The 22,844-nt window shown below is 38.7% G+C and overlaps 1 protein-coding gene across 1 annotated transcript; it reads right to left on the reverse strand.

Annotated features, from left to right (window-relative positions):
- Positions 1-1,061: 1,061 nt before the first annotated feature.
- On the reverse strand, positions 1,062-4,531 carry RGS1 (regulator of G protein signaling 1). Its single transcript, XM_030494821.1, has 5 exons — positions 4,360-4,531; positions 3,919-4,002; positions 3,217-3,278; positions 2,528-2,691; positions 1,062-1,791 (listed from the first exon to the last, which is right to left on the reverse strand). The coding sequence occupies exons 1-5, from the start codon at positions 4,461-4,463 to the stop codon at positions 1,606-1,608; spliced, it is 600 nt and encodes a 199-aa protein (XP_030350681.1). The 5' UTR covers positions 4,464-4,531; the 3' UTR covers positions 1,062-1,605.
- Positions 4,532-22,844: the final 18,313 nt, after the last annotated feature.

Consider the following 22,844-nt stretch of genomic DNA (forward strand, 5'->3'; position numbering starts at 1 on the left):
GATGGCAGTATGAACAAAGTCTGCTTTCCCCATGAGGTGACGTTTGTGGATTTACAGCTTCTCCATTTGGTATGGAATAATAGAGTGTGCCTGACTAAGACTGTGTTATTTTGGAAAGTGGAAAATCTCCAAGTGTGAGATGCCACCCGTGTGATACCCATGTGTCTCATGATGGTAACTCATTAAGACCAGGGCGTGCATTGATTTATTTTCATTACGAACTCTGGAGTCACAAGGTCTTAAATACATCACTTTTGGTAGTGCCTGTGTTGTAGTTACATAGGTCAAGTATAATCACAACTTTTCTTCTTTTCCTTTAGTTCTTATCTTTACCCACTGTGGTGTAGGCTACTCTTAGAACATTGCATATTTTAGAGTAAATTTAATACAACACTTGCAATGAAATTAAATGACATTTGATAATCATATTGGTACTGTAAATTAGAGTCTGGACCTTGTCAAGGTTAGGTTGAGTAATAATAATATCACATGGAATGTGACTGCTAGTGAGTCTCACCAGTTGCTGCCTCTCTATGTAAGCAAGCATGGGTGATCTGCTGTGATCAACACAACATTAGTATTGAAGAGGATTGAATTGTGGGATCAGTGATTAAATGTTTTCTATATTTGAGATTTGACTTAGCTGCTGGTAGCTGAGGGAGTATGAAAAACCAGAAGGAAATTTAGACCTGCTTCTTTTTGTTTGTTTGTTTTCTTTTGGGGGGTCATGACGGTGGGTATATGTAGGTCTTTATCACCTACTCCAGAAAACTAACATTCTGGTTGTGTAAAATGGGTAAAACGAAAAAGAGAAAAGGTGACGCAGGGAAAATTAATACTCGAACAAGATGGTGGGAAGTAGTGGCATAGCGGGACAGAAGGGAACTGTGTATTTCAATATTTCAGTAATTGCAATGGAAAGATCACTTACAATAAGATGTAAAGTGTCTATAAAACTTTATTTTTAAGTAGATACCATTGAAGAGTTGCTTATTATTTTGCAATAAATTAAACAGAAAAGATGCTACATACCTGCCTGTTGAACACAAACTTAGTAAAAGTACAGCTTATGTAAGTCTAATATAATTTAACATATATCAATTTTAAGACAGGTCAATTTATAATTACATAGCATAATAGCATCATGGAGATGCACTCACACTTATTAACAATTCACAGGTTAAAAAAAAAAAGCCATTCATCAGTCTTGTCTGGGCATTTTCTTGTTATGCACAAAATTTTCAGTCATCCCTGTTTCTTCTTTTTTCCAACACTCAGCTTGCTAGTCTTACACTTCCTAATAATCAGCAGTTCTTTGGGAGCTAGGATTTGGTTCAAAGTTCACAGTGTAGTTCAAGCAGTAAATAGTACCCATATTCTGTCTTGACTTCATGGCATATAGGAGGAGAGGATTTTCTCCCTGTGTTGCTCTCGCTCTTGCCAGCTTTTATTCTGTGCTTTCTTGGCTATGGAGCTGTTTGCATCTCACTCATACACTTCCTCCCTTGGCAGGGGTTCTCCTTGCAGAGATCCAACCACCCTGAAGCATCTTTCCACAGGATATTTGACACAGAGTCTACTTGGGTCTTCAGTGCCTCAAACACTTCAACTTGAAGTGTTGGCTTGCAGCTGGTTCAAAAGGTTCAGGTAGGCTTTGGATTTCAAAAATCTGGGATATGAATCCCTTTCCATGAGGATGTACACTGTTTTCTGGGCTTCATCAAAACTTGTATGAGTTGGGTCTTGAGCCCTTTTGGCAGTTGCTTCCCTCATCTGATAGTCAATATTGATCTGGAAAGTGAAAAGCAAATGCCATTGATATTTTAAAAATGTACTCTCTTTCTGTAGCTATCACTTTGTTTTGTTAATAAACAAATTCAAAACCTTAGAACTCAGTGTGATTGTTTAATGTCAGAACTGCAAAATGAGGGAATTTTAAAGCTTATATCCCAGTTATGCACAAAAATTGCTACTCACTATAGAAATGCAATAGAAATGCAGTTTCTTATGAAGTCCGAAGTAATACAACTCAACAAAGGGGTAAGTAGAGGATCAACATCCAGTTAAACCTCCAGTTAAAACAATAGGAGAAATCTTGTGTAGAATGTGTCTCCAGTATGAAATATGATCAACATGTACAACTTCTAGTTGCCCAGAATGTACACCTATTTTAAAAGACAAGAAAAATTCCACCGCTATCCTACTAGCAAAGCTCTCTGTAAGCATCTGACTCCAAGGACCAGCAGTAATTCAAACTCGGCTGACTCAGAATGGCACCATGTGCTGAGCCACTGGTGCCTCTGCCGACCTTCTGCTAGTGGTGCTCCCAAGTACCAGCCTGTATTGCGTGAGTCTACTTGTGAGATCTTATTATCTCACAGCTCAAGGCAGTAATGATGCAAATACGCTCAAAAACCATGTCTCAGTCCTATGTAACTGAATGAACAAGCATTTCAGTGAAGCTACCTTTCTACCTTCTGATTTTCCAGAATTCTTGTGCTGTAACACTACACAACTTTGTACATACCTGTTTGATAGCATCTGACTGAACAAACTCCTCATAAATCCTCTCTGCTTTGCCATGTAAGTGATCAGATTTGGTTTTCTTGTAATCCTCACAAGCCAACCAGAACTCGATGTTTTCCTCACTGAACTCTGACTTCAGGAACTCCCGGAAGACACCTTGACCACCTAAAGCCAACACAAATACACCAACATTTATAGTATGGTATATGTCACCAGGAAGGACAAAATAAATAGCAGGAATTGTATTGAAATCTCTGTTACAAAATCTTGCCAAAATACTGTTCCCTTCTTCAACATCTTACAGATATTCTACTATTAAAAGGTGATGGGTGTCTTCCTAAATATATCCAATGCTTTTAGATCTAGATCCTGGGAACCGAAATACATCAGTGGATTCTAGTCCTCTGTAAATAGATTGCACTGAAGTGAGCTGTTTGGGGTTTATTTGCTATACTGGGAGTAGGAAATGGAAGGGGACGCTCTCTATACCCCGCAAGAAACCCCCCCAAACCCCAACTTGAAAGCAAAGCTGTAACAGTAGCATGTTACACTTGTGCTGTAAATAACTGAAATGCAACTGGCCATTCTCTGACGGAGTTTGCAGAGTGCTATAGCTTTGCCTATTCGGCAGGATAGATAAATTTTTGTCCTCAGAATATCAATGAAGTCATATTTAATCAATAGACTTACTTTGGCTGGCCAAGAGCTTTTCCAAAGATTGTGACCACTGTATTACTTCCTCTGCAGAAAGCCTAAGATGACAAGAAAAATAAAAGACTTCAGGCAAGAAACCATGTGGTTTTGTTTGTATGTTTAAAGGAGAGAGATTTTATAATTAATTATTCTTTTCTAGGAACATGTACCAGGTATTTACTAAACTTACGGCTTTCTCATAATCTGAGACCCTGGAGTCAAGCCCACATTGAGAGAAATAATTACAGATGGAAAACCAAGGAAATATGGTGTTATTCTAAATTCTGTTCCCAGAAATATAAGCTTTTATTGTAACCATGGCCAAATAATTTTATATCCGTATCTCTGTTTCCATGTACCTGAAACAAAAATGGTAATACCACTGCTCTTCCCAGAAGTGTGAAACATCATTTTTGGTAGATCTTTAGAGAATGGACACAATATCCCTCTGAAGAAAAGCGATTTAACTGAGGTGTCTTCTCTCTCACTGTTTGATGCAAACATATCACTAAGAAAAAAATCCTTAACTCCATGAGTAGTTTCTACTTCCTAATGTTCACCTCTTTTTGTACTTTGGAAATTCTAGGCATTCTTCTAATATTTGTTGTTCTAGAAGTAGTTTAGGAATTAATAGAATACTTATATAGTAATCTAAATATAGTAATATATTGTTATAACTTGGTGTATCTCAGTACTTACATGACATTTCTGGAGTTAGAAGTCTTGATCCCAGATTCAATGTGTGGTACCATGGACTTCAAATAAGTTTTGAGATCTGAGCCACTGAAACCAATGAACAGACATTTTTGTAATTCATGAAAATTGCAGTTGCATTTCGATTCTACTTAAATTTCTTAGAACTTTTATACTGAGGCAGAGAGCTCCATCCTGTGACTGAAGTCTGAGAAGTAATCTTTTTGAACAGATTGAGAGGCTCCCAGTGTACTCAAAATCTACTCCCTATTACTTAAGGGACTCAATTTATTGGTATGCATCAGGTCAAGCCATTTTTAATGATGCTATATAGTCCTGGGCTTTGAGCAGGCTTTGCAGTCATTTAGCCCAAACCACAGTGTTAATTCTTAATGTCTAAGACTCTAGTGTTATTTTCACTTATAATACATTTGAGTTTATACTTACAAAGCCTTTTGCTTCTTTTTGTGGATTTTGCCTTCTCCAAGCTTGCAGTCATCTTTTCCATTTAATTCAGTCATGTTGTTGTGGGGGAAAAGAAATCCTGGCATTTTACTTAATGTGAAGCGATGTGCAATGATAATCCTCCAAGCACCAAATGTCAGTTCACATACTCTGCCACCGTCTTTTATTGACGCAGGCAGCCTGCTAGCTGGTGTGAACAGATCTGTTTATCATGTATGCTCATCACAAACTGTGGAAGCTCCCTTTTTTGCAGTGCACAGTGACGTACATCTTTTGAGAAAGAAAGCAGACAGCAGTGTCTCGTGGTTGAGGTTAAACCGGATGAGGCTGAATTACTTCGGGTTTGTTTTGTGTCTGTGCTACCAAAAAAAAAAAAAAAAAAAAAAAAAAAAAAAAAAAAATCCCCTCTAGAATTTGAATTCTTGTTCTTTTCTGATTGGTACTTTCGAATCAGAAGTACTTCTTGGTTTTATCAAATGGGCTGCAGATACTGCAGTTTTATCATGACAAAATTCACCTTCTAAATGCTTGTGTTCTGAAATTTCATACTTTAAAACTGATGGGCTTAATGGAATATTAGAAAAAAAGTACTTTAAAATATGTCAGTATTTAGGTTTCATATGCAACAAGCTATTTGCAAGTCACTAGTTGCTCTTCAAACTAGAATGCTATGTTAGATAGAGCCATCTCATTTGTTTAGACATATGTGTTTGTGAAAATATTTAAAAGTTATATTCACAGGAAAGCGGTTTGAAGCAGCAAATTAAATTTTACCAAGTCCGATTATTTGGAAGCACACTGCCATATTTCAGGAATGCCTCCATAATTTGAAGTTATCTGGAATGTATAAAGATTTATTAAAGTTGTTTGTAAAGACAATGTGAACATGACAATGTGTTTGAGGCAGGTGTGCAGTCTTTCTACATACTTGAGCTCCACTGTAAATAAGAAACCATGAATACAAAGCAAGATGAAGAATTACATGTTATGCTCTGTTTGTCTGGGTTGATGCTTTAGAGGTTTAAGTACTTAATCTGGTCCATGTGCATCCCAATTTCTGCTTGTTTGTTGGTTTTGGTTTGTTGTTTGGGGTTTTTTTTCCTGGGAAGTTTCAAAGATTTTATTTTATTAAATAAGGTATGCAACTTTGATTACTTATGAATAGCTCATGAGTGATTTGTACAGGGCTGCATATGATCGTGGTAACAGAACTTGCTTACATGTCTACAGTTTCATAGTGGACTGTGATGCAAAGGACTTGGGGAGACTGAAAGCTGCCTGCAGACAGATGTGCATACAGGGACAGACGGTCTACGTCAGGGTGGTTTTAACCACAGGAGGCCTCTGATCCTCTGAGTATTAGTAGTGACATAGATGTGTTTGCATAGGTTGTACTGCAGGAAACATTTATCTCTATGCTTATCAGGTAAACACTGACATTTGTAATGTGGAAGTATTTGCTAACTGCTCTCAATCCCTCTGAACAAGGCTAAAAAGGAAGGAAGAGATGTTATCAGTACCATATTTGTTTTCATACTTAGCATGCTGGGTTTTGATATGCAGCCCCCTCAGTGTCTTACTGTGTTTCTTCAGTTAGTAGTTGTCCTCAACAAATTCCTGGGAGGGTTATAGAGATGCTGCATCCAAATGGTTTTCAAAAGGGTCTAGTGAAAGAGTAAATGGCAACACACAAAAGTTACATCAAGGGAAAATTTCTATTCCCTACCACATCTCTCTGTATTTTGTGAGCTCAGGTTAAAAGGCGGGTAATGTCTTGAACTAATAATGATAATTACAAGCAGGTATAAGTAAGCCAGCAGTTAGGTTCTGTGAATTTAAGAGGGACTAGATAGAGTTGCTCCACTGAAGAACAGGGCAGTTTACTTGTTTGTGCCTATTACTGTTGGCAGTTCATTTACCAGACAAAGAATGCCTGTTCTCCATTTAAAATGGAGTTACTATCTTTACCTTTGGGATTTGTTAAACATATCAATGCATGTTACAGGTGTGCCTTCAGAACTTCCTCTAGAAAGGTATTATCCCCTGCTGCTGCATGGTCTTTGCACTTCACTTTCTTGCAATAACTGTTATCCGGAGCAAATTAAGAATAGTATTCTTGTCACTTAGATCAAGGTAATGCTGCTGTCACACAGTATTTAAATTGTTTTCCAGGTGCTTTATTCGGTAGAGGAAATCAGCCATGTTAGTATTAAATAACAGTGTAGTTAGTAGGGTGGAGCTTTAGCCTTGCTGTCTTGAACAATTCTGAAATGAGGCCTCTACAGAGGCCACAAGCTTGTTTCTGGCACATCGCACGAATTACCTTGTCTTATAGCCAACAAACTTCTGTAAGGCTGAAGTCTTTTCCAGCCTCTGTACAGCTTATTCTACTGTTGACATTGTTGGAAGATCAATAGGAGATGGTATTACTTTTCTTGATAATGTTGCACACCAACAGAAATAAATACAGGAGACTTACCTATCTAGCTATCTAATTTATTTATTTGGGGCTGCATTTACTACAGGTTGGAGGAAGTTTGGAATAGGTGGGAAGTAAAGCACATTAGAAAAAAATGCCTACTTGTGGGAAGATTGTATCTAGCCCCTTGGAAGATATTACACCAATGGGCTCTGAAGTGGGTAGTAGCCTTTGCTTTAAGGATACTGGTGCTACAGGACTTGAAGGCAGTCAAAAGGGAGGTGGAAGTAGGTCGAGTACTGTATTGTAGAGGTGGAAAAAGTTGTGATTGCTAAGCAGACCACCTTGTATTAGCTGATGTTCTTATGTTCTCCTGTTCTCCTATTCTGAATTTATAATGCTCTTATTATGCAAATATGATGTTCTGACCCTCTAAGCTGTCATCTGAGGGTCCTCTCCAGCCTTCCAAATCAGTAAGCCCAAGTCTCTGGGCTACTAATGCTGCAAAGAAAATCAGTGCTGCCTCTTTATCTCTATGCAGAGAAAATCAGTGCTGCCCCTCTCATTCACTCTAAGCCAGGTCTTTGTCAGCTTGTGTGAAGATTTATGTAAGATTGGCAGAAGTAGAAAGAAGAGTCAGTTACAAGTATCTGGTTTGGAGAAGGGATGAACACTGTATCTACGAAGAAGTGTGGCACCTAAACTTCTAGCTTAAGGTCATAGGAGGTGTAAACACAGTATAAAGCAACAGTATCCTCGCATTCTTCTGCAAGCTTTGCTCAACCTCTGCAAAACCAAAGCCTACCGCAATCAGTATCAGGCATATCAACATAGGAGTTTGATTATTATTCACATTTTTTTTTTTTTTTTGCACTGTGAACAGTTACTTTCTTCCTCTGAGTAATTGATCTTCAAGGCATCCTTTTTCTCTTGATGGAACTGACTCTGATTCACTCTGTCTGTGCAAGCCTACTCATCTGTATCATCTGTAAGATTTCATTTGTTTAGCCCAATCGAGTTACCTGATAAGAACAGAAGAAATATCTACAAGACTTGGGTATTTGTACAATTAGAGAGGAGAAAGTAAAAGATTAATAGGGCTGAACTGAATTTTTTCTTTTTTTTTTTTGTTTGTTTTGTTTTGTTTTGTTACTAGATTTATGTTCTACTTCTGTAGACCACAGGAAAACACCTGGAATTTCCTATATTAAAAATAGTTTGCTAACTATGAATTTGGGTATTGTAGAGGATCCTGCTATGAGCAGGAGTTGGTCTAGACCCCACAGATGTTGGTCCCCTCCAGCTTGCGTGATTCTATTGTTCTGCATGCCCTGACTTGACATTTGTAGTGTTGAAAGTGCTATTTATTATTAACTTAACTTAAAAAGTAAAATATTGCAAAATTCTATGCGTTCATCCATAGGCTCACTATCCTTGCTTCCTGTAGACAGAAGCGTAGTTCCGGCTCTGGTGGGATTTAACATGATACCATGAAGAATAGTTAAGTACCGACCCAGTGGAAAGCTTTTCACGTAACTTCTGTCCTAATTTGCTGGGTTTGTTTTTTTAGAAACGTGTTTCTTTCATCTCTCACCTTCTTGTAATACTTTTTCTACTACCTGTGTAACACTTTGCTCTATTTCATGCAGAGCATGATGGCTAACTGCTTGAAATACTTTGTTGTTTAATCATTAGTCTCTTTTTCCCCTGTTACTATTATTACAGGAAGTTGCAAAATGTGTATTTTGAGACTTACAGGATTAGGGTTTATTGGAATAATCCCATCATTTGATACAGAATCTGCTTTGTTCGAAAGTTGGCATTGCCTCATTTGTCCATTGTCAGAGTCCATACTGGACTCTGTCCAATAATAGGACAGAGGAGCCTTTTTTTGCAACAGTAGAACAGCTGGATATCATCAGGTGTTTTTTCACTGTTTTCCAGATCTCTTGTAGGTTTGTGAAGAGTAATTCAATTAACTTCCTAATGTGCGCAGAAGAAACTTGCAAATACTTGCTAGTAGTCAACCTGTTTCCGTGTATTGTTTTCCATTCTTTCCAACAACTTCTTGGTAGAGTCTAAGAAAGACAAAACGTGAGAGAATTTACAAAATTACAACACTGGACAGGTTTAGTTAAAGCAAAGAGGGTAAAAGGTCCTGTGGACTCTCCAAGTCCCCCTTGCTGGTGTAAATGATTTCAAGCCGCTCCTTCTGACCTTTGCGTTTAGGTTTCCCTTTGGTCACTCTTGACTGGCCTTATCCTCATTTATTCTCCATTTCCACCCAGTTTTGTTTCTGAATGTTACAGTTTGGCTTAGGCAAGGTGGTAGCTTCCATGTATGGCCAATTTTTAGCTTTACTGTACTCTTGCTGTTCGTCATACACTTAGCTGGCCAAGTCTCTGCTGGGCTTGAGGGCTGTGCTTGTGTGCCCAGTCAAGTAATGCTGTCCCATTGCAGAATATCCACTTGCCAGTCATGTAGCTGAGCTTTAACTTAGCTATGAAACCAAGTGATTTCTTTGAAATGCTTCTGTCTTTTACATGACCTGAAGAGGTGAACTACTGATAATCAATCTCTCAAGCAAAAGAGACACTTATAGGAAATAGAAACTAGTTTCTAAGTGAAAGAAAACAGTGTTTGCTTTACAAATGGGGGGTGGGCACTTATGAGCTGCAGGAATAAGATTTCTGAAGATTAGAATATTCTCTAGTATCATGTAGCTGGTCTGTAATGGAGTGATGGTATCCATCGTGAATTTTCTTTTAGATCTAACTTCTGCTACACGCAGATGTCTTCTGGAATGACATCCTGAAGCCACTGAGATGAAAATTTTCCTACTGGTTTAAGTAGTCTCATTCTTGGTGTTGGACTGATCTGATCAAAAATTGAGTTTTGTTGAGAGATATTTGTTTGGCTTCAACTTTCAGATGTTCCCAATGTAAGCTTTTATTCCTAATGAATTCAATGGTAACTTTCTGTTTGCAACCCTGGCTGAATGGCAAGAGACCTCTCAAAATAAGAGAGGACTTTTATATTTGAAAAATGTCTCAAGTCTAAAGCCTACCTAGAGCACCACAAGTTAAAATTTGGGTATTGATCTTCCACTTGAAAACAGTCTTGTCGCATTTGTTCTGTGGACAGTATAAAGTGAGTAAAGGACACGCTTAGCTCAGTGTTTCAGATCAATGTCTCAGCTCAGCAGACTTGACTCTGGAGGACAAGTGATCAGAGCTTTCCTGAATTTTGTTTTAGCTGTTTCATTATAACATGGCTTCACAGAAACACTCCTGCAAACTTTGTGTCCAAAATTGACCTGTCTACTTCTGAAGTATGTGCAGAATACTTTTAGGGGATTTTTTTTTTGGAGTTCCCCTAGCTTTTATAGAAGACCTTGTGGAGGTTGGTTTGTGTTTTTGTTTTACCATGACAGCAAAGTGGAGACCTCGCAGGAGCTCTTGAAATCACTGTGGAGAGCATAAGAGTGATGTATTCCCAATTTTTATGGCTCATAAAGAGATTAAAATATAGTCCATACCATTCTGGTATGCCTACTAGCTCTGTAAAGAAATGACAACAGGTTTTTCCTTTGTCTGTCTCCACCTCCAAATGTTTCCATGGGCACCGAGTTTCCAGCTTGTGTGATTTCCATCATGTTACTAACTTCTCTGGCCACTTCATGTGGCTGTTGTAAATTATCATTAGCTTTTACAAGTCTCTCTTTATGGCATCTTTTCAAACCTCTATGATTTATCTTTGCAGAAAAATATTAACAATATTTTATGATAAATGTTTTTAACATTAACAATTGTGTTTATAGAGTCAGCGCAAGGAGTTAGTTACGTGTATATTTCTTCATCATACTGAAGCACATTTCATTCCAAGACACACATACCCAGTAACTCTCAATTTTCTTCTGACCATTTCTAAATTGGAGTGTAATTAAGCTTATACAGTTTATCAGAATTTAGATCCTCTTCATTCTGGGGCTTTCCGTGTGAAATAAATTAACTTTTATTTCTGTGAAGTCAGGGGACTTTTGGTTCTTGGCCATAATGACTGACACCTGAATTTAAAAAAAAGAAAGAGAGAAAAAAAATGCAGTACAGTGACTTTTGAGTGCTGATGGTGATGCTTCCTGTGTCTGATGTTCGGTAGTGCAGGAAATGTTCATCACACACCATCTGGGAAACGCACATATTTCTGATTACCTACTCATGTTTTTATGCAGTGATGCACTGAAGCAGTGCATTGTTTCTTGTGTGTTATTAAGCAAAAAAATGTGAGAACAGGGCCTGAGGTAGTGGGGTGTGAAGCAGAGTTTGCTGAGTTTTTTCACTGTCAACATGGAAATGTGATATGTGAGCACAATACAAGTTTAGCTATTGAAATTGGCATGCTTCAGTTTCACCTGAATCTTAATGGAAAAAAATCAGTTGCTTTTTCTCTCTTACTGTTCTAATAGATGGTAAAATTCTGTATCCTTCACTTTTAAAATAACTAGTTTGATTGAACACAGACAGCAAGCTAAAACTCTTGGTTTCCATTTTGAAAATGTTTTTAGGCACTTTTAAACAGGAAAAATATTACTAAAGCTCTAAGTGGAGTCATGCTGAGAAAGACTATTCTGTAGAATTACAAACATTTTCAAGTGTCTATTTTATACTTGGTGTTACAAATTTCCTAGCTGAATTATCACACTAGTGCAGATACAGCTTTCACTTTGACCAAAAATACCCTTGCAGGGATGGGTTCATCCAAAAACTGCCTTGTTGCTGGAAGCTACTCCAGATACAAAAAGGGTCTGTCCTGACACTGAGGAAAACAAGCAGATATATCAGACTGTCTTAGTTAAGCAGTGAAGTCATGACAGAGCTGATTCAAAAAAGCAGCATACAGGGAGTGGAAGAAGAGATGGGCTACAAAGGAAGACTTTAGAAATGTTGTTGAGTTATGTCGGGTTGTTGTTGGAAAACATCTTTATAGGGGGGTTATCAAGAAAATGAAATCAGGCTCTCACAACAGTGTGTGGTAGGAGGAGGAGACATGAAGTGTGCACATTGGCATAAGAGCAGTTCATGGATATACAGAAAACCTTTTCCCCCCTTAAGGGCAGTCAAGCAGTTGAGCAGGCTGCCTGGAGGCCTGGGCCATCTCTATCCTTGAAGATTTTCCAGACCAGACTGGTTGGTGGTTCTGGTTCAGACTACCCTGAGCAACCTGATCTAAACTTATTGCTGATTCTACTTAGAGCAGGGCTTTGGACTAGAAGTCTCCTCTGTTCCTTTCCAACTTGCTTTATCCTGAGATCCTATCTATAACATATGAATGAAAGCAACACTGTAGAAGTCTAATTCATTTACAAGAGTTATGCTTAGGAAAGAACAGTAACTGTAGAAATTAATGCGGGTTTCCAACTTCACTTTTTTTGAATGAGAACTGCATACCTAAAGTGCATCATTCAAAATACCATTTCCTCCACTTCCCTCTAAAAATACTTGCCTAGAACGTAGGTGAAGTAGCAGAAAGTTACTTCAAGAAATGGCAAAATTGAAGATAGCTATTCAGTCTCAACCTAAATATATAAAGATTTAAAAGCTAAATGTTTTCTGTGATATTCTCTTTGAACTAGCTCTGCTTGTGATGAACCGGGGAAGTAAAAGAATTCCATTTCTTGTCCTTTACTTTGAATTTCCCCTGCTGTCTACTTTGAATTATCAGGTATTTGAATGTGTGCAACAGAAAGACTTGAATTTCCTCATACTTTATTTTAATAGCTGTTTTACATGGAAACTCACACTTTACAAGCTGTGCCACAGGGACAGACCCCATCCATCCTATTAGTCTACCTCCCTGTCCTTCCATAAGACTTGCACCTGACATATCCTGATAGTATAGCTGAATCTTTGATTTCCCTGATGCTCAAGAAAGTTGTTTCCTGCCAACCATGCATGAATCCCTCAATCTATTCAACCTCTAAGACAAAGCCAGTCCTGCTGCTGATCACACAGTGAAACAAAAGCTGCTGCAGTGCTTTACGAGTTTGCACACTCATTCTTGCAGAGCTTGGACTGGCTGGGAAAGGCCTGATACGCTACTAGTATTTAAATAGTTGCTGCTACATGCATAGGCATTGCAAAGGAAACACTGAAATGGAGGAGGATGAAATGCAGAGAGGGATCTCAGGATTCTGAGAATCTCCAGACGTTTGAGGACATTGAAGCTAACCCTGGACAATGAAAGTGCTAGGGAGTTCTAATTTGGTCTGGCAAAGGGTTTTGGCTACCTAGAAGAGTGATTAGTGTCAGTTTAGTTCAATGAGAAAGAAACCTGTAATAAATCACACCCAGTGAGTAGTGGTCAATGGCTCAATGTCCAGACAGAGATCAGTGACAGTGGTGTCCCTCAGGGGTGTTGTGGGGCCAGTAATATTTAATCTCTTCATCAGGGACATAGATAGTGGCATCCAGTGCATCCTCAGCAAGTTTGCAGGTGATACCAAACTGAGTGGTGTGGTTGACACACCTGAGGGGCAGGATGCCATTCAGATGGACCTGGACAAGCTCAAGAAGTGGGCCCATGTTCAACAAAGCTAAGTGTGAGGTCCTGCACCTAGGTAGGTGGCAACCCTGCTGTCAGTACCGGCTGGGGGGTGAAGAGTTTGAGAGCAGTCCTGCAGAGAAAGGCATGGGGGGATGAAAAGCTGCAATTGAGCCAGCAATGTGTACTCACAGCCCAAAAAGCCAACTGTATGCTGGGCTGCATCAAAAGAAGTGTGAGCAGCATGTTTGGGAGGGGATTCCCTCCCTCTATTCCACTCTGCTGAGACCCCACCTGGAGTACTGCGTCCTGCTCTGAGGTCCCTGGTACAGGAAAGGCATGAACCTATTGGACAGGATCCAGAGGAGGGCCAGAAAAATGAGCTGAGGGATGGAGCACCTCTCGTATGAGGACAGACTAATAAAGTTGAGATTGTTCAGCATGGACAAGAGAAGGCTCTGGGGAGACCTTATTTTGTAGCCTTTCAGCACTTAAAGGGGGCTTATAAGAAAGATGGGGGCAGACTTTTTTATTGGGCCTGTAGTGACAGGACAAAGGATAATGGTTTTAAACTGAAAGAGGGTAGGTTCAAACAAGGTATAAGGAAGAAATTATTTACAATGATGGTGGTGAAACACTGAAGCAGGTTGCCCAGAAAGGTAGGTGGTAGATGCCCCATCCCTGGAAATATTTAAGGTCAGGCTGGATGGGCCTCTGAGTCCGTTGAAGACATCCCTGCTTCATTGCAGGGGTGTTGGACTAGGTGACTTTAAAGGTGCCTACCAACCCAAACCATTCAATGATTCTATGAAATGTCTGGAATAGCTGCTACTTGCCAACTGCTGGCACGTCTATGCTTTGGGGAAATCCAGCTACCAGCGGTTAGCATATCATTCCCAGGAAGAATGTGGGTAAGGGCATTATTACAATGTAAATCTACTCTTTCTTTGAAAATGGAACTCCTCTTTGATTGAATCCTTCTTAGTTAAAACAAGCTATTTGTTACAAACAAGTGGTTTGGTGTTTGACAAGACAAATACCGTGGAATGTACGCAGCCATATTGCCAGTGCCTGCGCTTGGCACCTGCTTTCAGGCGTGCATCATTCAGGATGCCAGTCTGAATGCTTAGCAAAGTCTTTGGTGTGTGAGTTTGATTAAGCACAGCACAATCCTTCCCATACTCCTTGCAGAGCTAGGAACAGAGCTTATGCAGGTACTCATGGTTTAACTAAAATGGATATCTGCCTCTTTGGGTTCCTAAGCATCTGTCTTCTCTATAAAGTGTGTGGGAAGTGACTCTGCTTTAATTCAAATCTAAATTACAGGACATGGAAAGATGGGCCCCTGTCATTCAAACCCACTGCACCTCATTAATTATCTGTCTAGATGTCTACAGACCTTAGCTGATACGAGTACTGAGTGTAATCTTTGTTCAAAAGATGGGTTGTCACATCCTTGAATGGAGTTTCCTAATATGTGTCATGATTAACACACAAAGTAACTACTGTGTCCCACCAGTTCCCCACCAGTGGTGAAAACTATCTGAGCCTTTTTTCTGTGACTTCCATGGACGATTAAAACTGCTGTTTCTGCAGTGTGGGCTATATGCTGACAGGTCTGGAATTCCCCATCGACTGTGTGCTGTACATGTCAGTTCTGCAGTACTGTGAACCAGGTGAGTTTTAATATGTGCAACCATTTCCTTTTAATTTTGAAATGAATTTGAAGATGAACACAAGCAAATTCAGTGTGCAAACCAAGATAGCCAAATCTGGGGGGAAGGTTTCATATGAGCAGCAGGAAACGGAACCCTCTGAGTTTCATGATAATAATAGTTTTGCTGTTAACTGCTGAGCTTTTTTGTGCTGTTCTGAGTTACTCTGAAAGCAGTCATCAAAGCTTGGTATATGTTCTTCTAACCTCGGCCTGAAAAATGGGGCCTAGAAAGCACTGGAAACCTTATAAAGGTAGCTTTTCTATTGGTTGGCACTGCCTAGGCAAGTGCTAAAAGGAAGCAAAAAAGATTTTAAAAAAATCTTATCTGCCTTAAGAGTGTCAGATATTTGTAAAAACGTGTGGATATGTATGCGAATATATGACTTCACATTATCTCTAACATCCCTTTAAAGGTTATAGTATACCAGCTCTTCTCTTTCCATATGTAATATCAGAATGCTTGCAGCAGATCCGATGAAAATGTAGCTGCTGGGAAATATTTCTAGATCTTTATATGTGTTTTACTATGAGTGCTACTTGAAAGCAGCTTTGCAACTTCCAAGTCCTCTCAAACACAGTTTATTCTTGGTTTTCATTTAAACCTTAGCTATTGTGAGTAACACACAAGCTATGTATTGGAACATGCTGTATTCAGTGACTGGCAGAAGAACCAAACCTAATTCTGGTGCTGCAAATAGAAAATAAAATAGTAATATAGTAGATTATTATTCTGTATATACATGTATATATTCTGTGTATAGAAGCAGAGGTGTAATTTTCTTTTTTCTTTTTAGTTGTCACTTCCTTCATGTCATTACTGTTACTCAGAAGGAGGAATTCTCAAGAACAAATTTACAATGGGATTTTTGCTCTGTTAAAGGGCAAAAGAGTTGTCAAAAAAAGGTGTCCTGGGCTTTAAAGGACCAAAATAAGTCAAGACAGCAATTCAGTAAATAAGAAAGCTAACTTCTGAGCTGAATAATAAACAACAGTCTTCACTCACACCAAAAGCACAAAGATAAATGGTGAGATTATTGATAAAATTTCTCCTATGACTGGAAAATGCCAGGATTTTCCATACTTCATGGTTGTCTTCCCCTAGTGAATTGACGTGTCATGCCACTGGTTTTTCAGATGTTTATTGTTAATGAATAAGTTTTCGTATTGGTTCTTTTCCATGGAAAAGCTCTTCCCATTGTAATGATTTTGCTTGGTTACATTTTGCCTAGGATCTTGAATGTGGCAGATTGCCCCTCGCATAAACAAATAATGCTGCTTTGAATATGACAAAATAAGGATGTCTTATTCATTGCTGGAGGAGATGAGGGGAGTGTAAAGTGATGTTCTCCTTGACATAGGCACTCTAACTTTGTGCATCAGGGATGGTATAAGCATGATATGCTAAACTGAAAGCTACAATGAACCTTGATGAATTTTTAATACACCCTTACTGTATTCTCATGTTTCATGCAAATCAACCTCTAAAGTCAGGTCATAATAAGGAGAGACCCAACGCATTTACTTGTGTCATTTGAAGTTCAGAATACTGTTTGCATATTGCTCTCTTTTTTCAACTTGCTTTTTGTCTCCTATTGTAGTGAGATTTGTTTTACAAGCCAGACTCTTACGTTCATCGAATAACCATCACCACTTTCACTTGTCATCTGGTTTAGTCTCACTGCGTGTTGCTATGGAACATTCCAAACATTAGGGAGCTGTGGTATAACAGAGCCCAACGCTCCATGTGGTTTCCAGTCACAGAGCAAAACAATTGGAAAAATACGTTCTCTGAACCCAAGAGACTATCACAGACCTTAAAACATTACAACATAAGAAATGTATTTTTTACAAAACTTATGGCTGTATTATTGAATGAGGATGCTGTTTACCTGATCTATCTGTTCAAAGATTCAGTTCAAGACCAGACATGTTTTCAGACTATTCAGCTATTTCTGCAAAAGTCATTTCTATGAACTTTACTTTCTTGCTTTCACTGGCTCATACTCACACCTGTTTCCTTTTTGCCTAACTTTTGTTATACCTTGTATTCATAAAGAAAAGCACTTGCAGTCTAAAAGAATCTCTTTAGGGATTTCTTCTCCGAAGACGACCAACCACAAGATTTAACTCAGTATTGTATGCTTCTTGCATTTTCAAGAAATGAAGTTAGGGCTAATGCTAAGACAAGAAGCAAATAACATAATTGCCTAAACCAATAGTTTTATGTATGTATCACCCTGGATCTGTAGCTCATCTGGATTTTATTCCCCTTCTGATCATTAACTCTTGGTTTTCATCTTCTCCTATGATGCATCTCAGTGCTAGAGAGACAATTCAGCTCAGCCTTCCTATCATGCTGTTAATGCATGTGAACTTCGAGAAGATCGCAGTGTGTAGAAAGACTGTGGGTGAGGTGATGGTAAAAGGTGACTGAAACAAAGGAGCTGTTAAGAAAGAAAAAATAAACGAATAAAAGGGTGAGAGGGCACTTTTCTCATACAACCTGCAGCTGTTCTGTGGAACGAGACCAAACCCGGTACTTTCTCAGCTCAATAGACTGTAGTGAGACAAGGAAGAAGATGTTACATTCATTTTCTCCCTGAACTTGACAGCAGGTTTATCTTTACTTTTCCTCATGTTCACAGAAGCTTTCCAGGAAAATAAATCCCAGTACTGTCCCAGATACAAAACTTGCCAAGGATATGTAAAGTGAGGTTTTAGAAACAAGTTATTCTGTTTTAAACTTCTCAGTCTTATGAGGGTGTTAGTGAGATATACTTATTATCATACCTTGGTTCCAGGAATGAAATGGAAAACCCAGTCTGCACAAACCTATTTGTTCTAGAGTGAATATCAAAGCTGTAAGTAAATCTCTTTTTTCATGTGATCTGAGGCATGGTGCTTGACTCTCAAAAACACCTGAAGCAGTTGTGGCACCAGTGCATCTGCAGCTGCTATCCCTAGGGGTTGGCAAAAGGAAACCACTTCAGAATGAGTGGTTTTCCTCTGTCTATGCAATGTTTATCAGCCTTTTCAAAGGTAAATCTGTTACCTTTGAAACAGTAATTGTTTTTACTGTTACAATAACCAACAAGACATGGTAGGGAGGGCATACCTGAAATCTAGGACAAACCCAAAGCCATGATTCTCTGGAAGGAACTTGGAAATCTGTCACTTATACAGAGTACCTGCATACCAGTATCCTGCTGATTCACGTTTCCCTTCTTTACTTCCTTCTACATAAATGAGCCCAACTGCTTTTGTTGGGATCTCTGCTGAGTAGCCAGCTTATTATTTTTGGCAGGAGGCAGATGAGAAAGTTTTATGCAGCACTCATAGAACTGTAGAATGCTCTCTATATACAAATTCGCAACTGTTACTAGCTCACCCCAACAGTTGAAAAGCACTGATCTTATTTCAAAAGCAGATAAAGGAAGTCCTTGGCCATGAGCTCTAAGAAATCTGTGGCACTGCTAAAGTAGCATTAGGAAGCTTATTCATCATTCTTAGTAGACAGACTTGGATTTTTTCAGTGTATATTTTCATTAGAAAATTCTAATTAAAAAGCAATACTTCAGAGAATTGCACTCATATTAATGATAAAACTCTTTCAACATAATTTTTAAGTTAAAATTTCTGGTTCATGATAAAAGATGTAGCTCAGTCAATGGTCTCTCACTTCAGGGCCATCACAGATTGTCTGCAAGGTTCATTCTCATGTCCCTGCTCTGCTGAATGCTTTCAGTGTTCTAGCTGTGTTTCCTGTCAGTTGTTCTGGGAAAAGTCCTATTTTTTTTCTTTTTTTTTTTTTTTTTTTTTAAATTCCCTTAACAATGCAGACGTGCGTTACAAGCACACATTCCCCTTCTCAGCTGTGGGTTTCACTACTTGCACACAGTCCCTCTTGGATCTGTGGGTGCACCAGCTCTGCATATATGTCTGCTCCTCTCCATACCAACATGTGCTGGTGAGAAAACCTCCCAGGCCAAATACAGATACCCAGGTGTGGGTCCCTGTTGCTGCACCTTGCACTGTTACTGCCATAGCTGGGAGCAGGCTGCTTATGATGCCAACAGGGAGGATGCTCTGCCTGGCCTTGGCAGGGGGTCATGGTGTCAGTGGAGTGATGTCAGTGTCAACCAGGTTTTGACTGCTACTGTTTACACTCAAAGGTGTCTTTCCTTCCAGTGACAAATTTTCATGCTTTTTTTCCAGGATGACTCCTCCTTTGTTTCAGAAGTCTCTTTGTAATTCCCTAGTCACTGTTGAACCCAGCTTATGGTGTTTTTTTCTCTTTAACATGAATTTGGAAGTTCTTTTGCAGTGAAAAGGCAGAATGGTGCCCTCTGAGACCCACTATGTTAGTAAGCTTTACAGTATCCTGATTACAGAATATAAGTTCACTAAGCACTTGCAGATAGGAAAGAATTTCATAAACCATTGTGAGTGCAGAGATGACATGCTTTTTTTTTTAGGCTCCTTGCTACAATGATATGGTCATGTTGGTTTAGGTCTAAGTATGAGCGTGTTGCAAATGTCTGTGAAAGAAGAGGTAAATTTGCTCACTTTGGCTACCTGTCCTGTCATAAAACCTGAGGCACAGGCTTTGATCCAGTATTATGAGACACAGCGACAGCTATGCTGTTAGCACACTTACACAAGTAAAGGTGGATGTACAAACTTCTTGTGATCTCTTTCTCCATTGCAAGGTGCTGGCCACGGGTAGTCTGGGTCCTCAGGATCTGGGAATAACAGGAGTTAGTTACAGCACAAGTGAGCTGGAGGAGGGGCAGTAAGTGCTGGATAGCCATCAACAATTCATGTAGTTTATTTAGCATAGAGTTCTGATTAGCTGTTGACAACTATTTATACAGATGTATATTTTACATGACAAAGAGAGAGGAAAACCATCTTTTTTTATTCTTGAGTAGAACTTCAGGGAAATACTAAGGGAATCATAGCAAAGAGGTTTAGACATTATGTTCTGGGGCATATTGATCTTAAAGTCCCAATGTATACCTGTCTGTTTGCAATGCAAAAAAGGTAGTTTGTGAATTCCTGGAACAGTTGTTGACTGATAACATGGGACACTCCTAGTGTGACTGATACAGGTTTAAAAAACCCAAACAACCCAAACCAAAACCTAAACACCCCCCCCCAAAACAAACAAACAAAAAAATTGCATATTCTTTCAACCTGCAAAAGTTGAACTTTTTGCAGCAAATCAATTGCCTTTTGATTCAGTTTCTACCTAAATCTTAATATCTTTGAAACTTTGTGAAGAAACAAGTATCCAAAAGTAGAGATTCCCACACAAACAGGGTCATAGATCGTACATATAGTATTAGGATCAAATTGGTCAGGCTTTGTGGATCCCATTATTACATAGGAGGCTGCAAAATCATCTCAGATCCCACCCTGTTTTCAAAGAGATTTTGTCAAATGCTGGTGTAAATGCTATGCAAAAGCCCTAAACTTTATTGACTCTTTAGAAATTATTTTAACACTAGAAAGTAATATAATTAAAGAAAAATTACAAGAGCATATTATGGAAAACTACAGACAGACTCTTGTCACCATTTGCAAAACATCATCATATGATGTTTGACTTTGTCTAGTTCCAGTCTTGAGTGGAAATGTTGAAGGATGTTACTTGCCCTGTGTAAGATGAGGTTTTGATCCTAACTAGATTTTTTTTTAGCATGGAATAGCCTCTGAAATCTGGTAACGTGCTCTCTAACACACGAATTTTATTCCTCCTTTATACTTCTTTTTTTTTTTTGCTTTGTCACAAAGAGTTGTCTGCTATTCCTCTTCTTCTCCTTTGACTTACTGACTTATTACCAATCAGTAGTATTCTACAACTTCTAGAGTTCAGTCTTCTATCAGTTCATTAGATGGAGCTATGCACCAGACTAAATTTCAAAGCAGATTTCAAAACAATTAGAGGAATTCAAACTTGTATATTTCAAGTTCAATTACATTTGTCTGTTTTTATTTGGCTCATAACTATTGTGCTATAGATACAGTTTCATTATATCAGCTAGACACAATTTCACTTCTGAAGAGCACAGCATGTATGATACTAGAATATTAGATTGTCAGATATACAGCATAGTGCTTCAATGGATCTTAATCTGTATATTGGTCACTTCAGCAGTATTTACTGCTACAGCACTGAGAACAATACATGACAGAACAGGAGAAGGAAGTAGAACAAATGTTAGGAACAAAAAAAGCTGAAAGTCATGTCAGAGTGATTGGAAGATAGAACATGGGTTGTTTTATGCTGAAGGATATATAAAGTGAAGGCAGTTTCCCACCACCAAAAAGTGCTGATCTGTTTAAGTTTCATTACCAGCAATATCAGAGGTGTCTTGTGGTTATGGGATGACATTTTAGCGAACTGAGTCTAATTTCTGAGTCTGCCATGGATTTCCTGTGCGAGATAGAGCAAAACTTAGCCTTTCTGAGTTCATATCAGCTGCCCAGGCATAGGTGTCTACTCCCATATGAGATAGGGTAGAGTATCTGGAAAGTCTAGGTAGCACTGGCAAGTATGACACAAGATGTGGGAGCCCTGTGGTCTTCTGAGATGATGAATGAAGATCAGGTGATACATGAGGGGATGTTGGATAGCATTATATCAACTGGCTTGAATCATGTATCTCTTTTGACACCTGTAAAATGAAGAAGGTTGAAGAAGGATGCTTCTTGCTCCATTTCATCTGTCCTCCCTTCTGAGATTGTAAAATAAGCTTTCTGGAGGCTATACATGAATGAAGATACTGTGTGACCTTAACATTCAAGCAGTCTTTTCCTGTGTCATTCACAAATATAATTCAGTCTCTTAAATAATACCAGAGAGAAAAAAACAAACCTTTCAACCTTGTTATTGTTAAGAGAGGTTTGACAGACAGAATAGTAGCATTATAGTAAAGAAAAGTTAAAGTAGCAGGGTGTGAACACGGGCTGTCAAGCTGAAAAGCTTCAGTGCTGTGCTCTGCCTTTACAAGCATTGAATGACTCTTTTGCAAACTGTTGAGAAACCTTTCTTCCCACCTTCAGTCTAGGGCATAGTGAGGGAATGGAGTCACAGCCCTAGATCTTGTAAATGATTGCAAGGAAAGCAGCAACTGTAATCATTCATATACATGAATGAAAAGTAGAAAGTATTTACATATATTTTGGCCACTGATAAGCCAAGGAACTGAAGTCAGAAGAAAGGATTTGTATGGGATTTAGCAAATGTGCTATAGGTAGTAGAACAACTTAGATCCACAAAAGAACTTAAGAAGAAAATGAAAATGAACCTTGGCAGTTTCCTGTAAGCAAAGACTAATTTTGAGTTTTATTGTTAGAATGTTAGGATTTCTGCATTTCACATAGCCCCAGGCTCAGAGCTTAGTGTTTACATGGGAGTTTAGTTCAGTTAGGTATGTCCAGCCTGGGATGGGAAAGCTGAACTCAAAGGTTTATTAGTCCAACCTAAGGTGGTTCTGAAGTGAACTGATAAATTTTATGAAGCTGTCAAAGGTATTTGGCCTGGGTTTGACTGGATTTTTATAAGTGGCCTGCTCAGAGTATAAATAGCCAAAGCACACAGATTTTTGGCAGATTCAGATAGTGACCCTGCATCTCACTTAACAATGCATTAGTTTAGTTTTCTTTGGGAGGACACCTTTTAAAATGTTTTCTCTTTTTGTTTTATTGTTCCTTAGATAATTAAAACCAGAAAAGTATTTTTTTATCTACAGCTTTAGATATAACATGACTAGATCTACTGTTTTC

Source organism: Strigops habroptila, chromosome 8, assembly GCF_004027225.2.
Source record: "Strigops habroptila isolate Jane chromosome 8, bStrHab1.2.pri, whole genome shotgun sequence".
NCBI lineage: Eukaryota > Metazoa > Chordata > Aves > Psittaciformes > Psittacidae > Strigops > Strigops habroptila.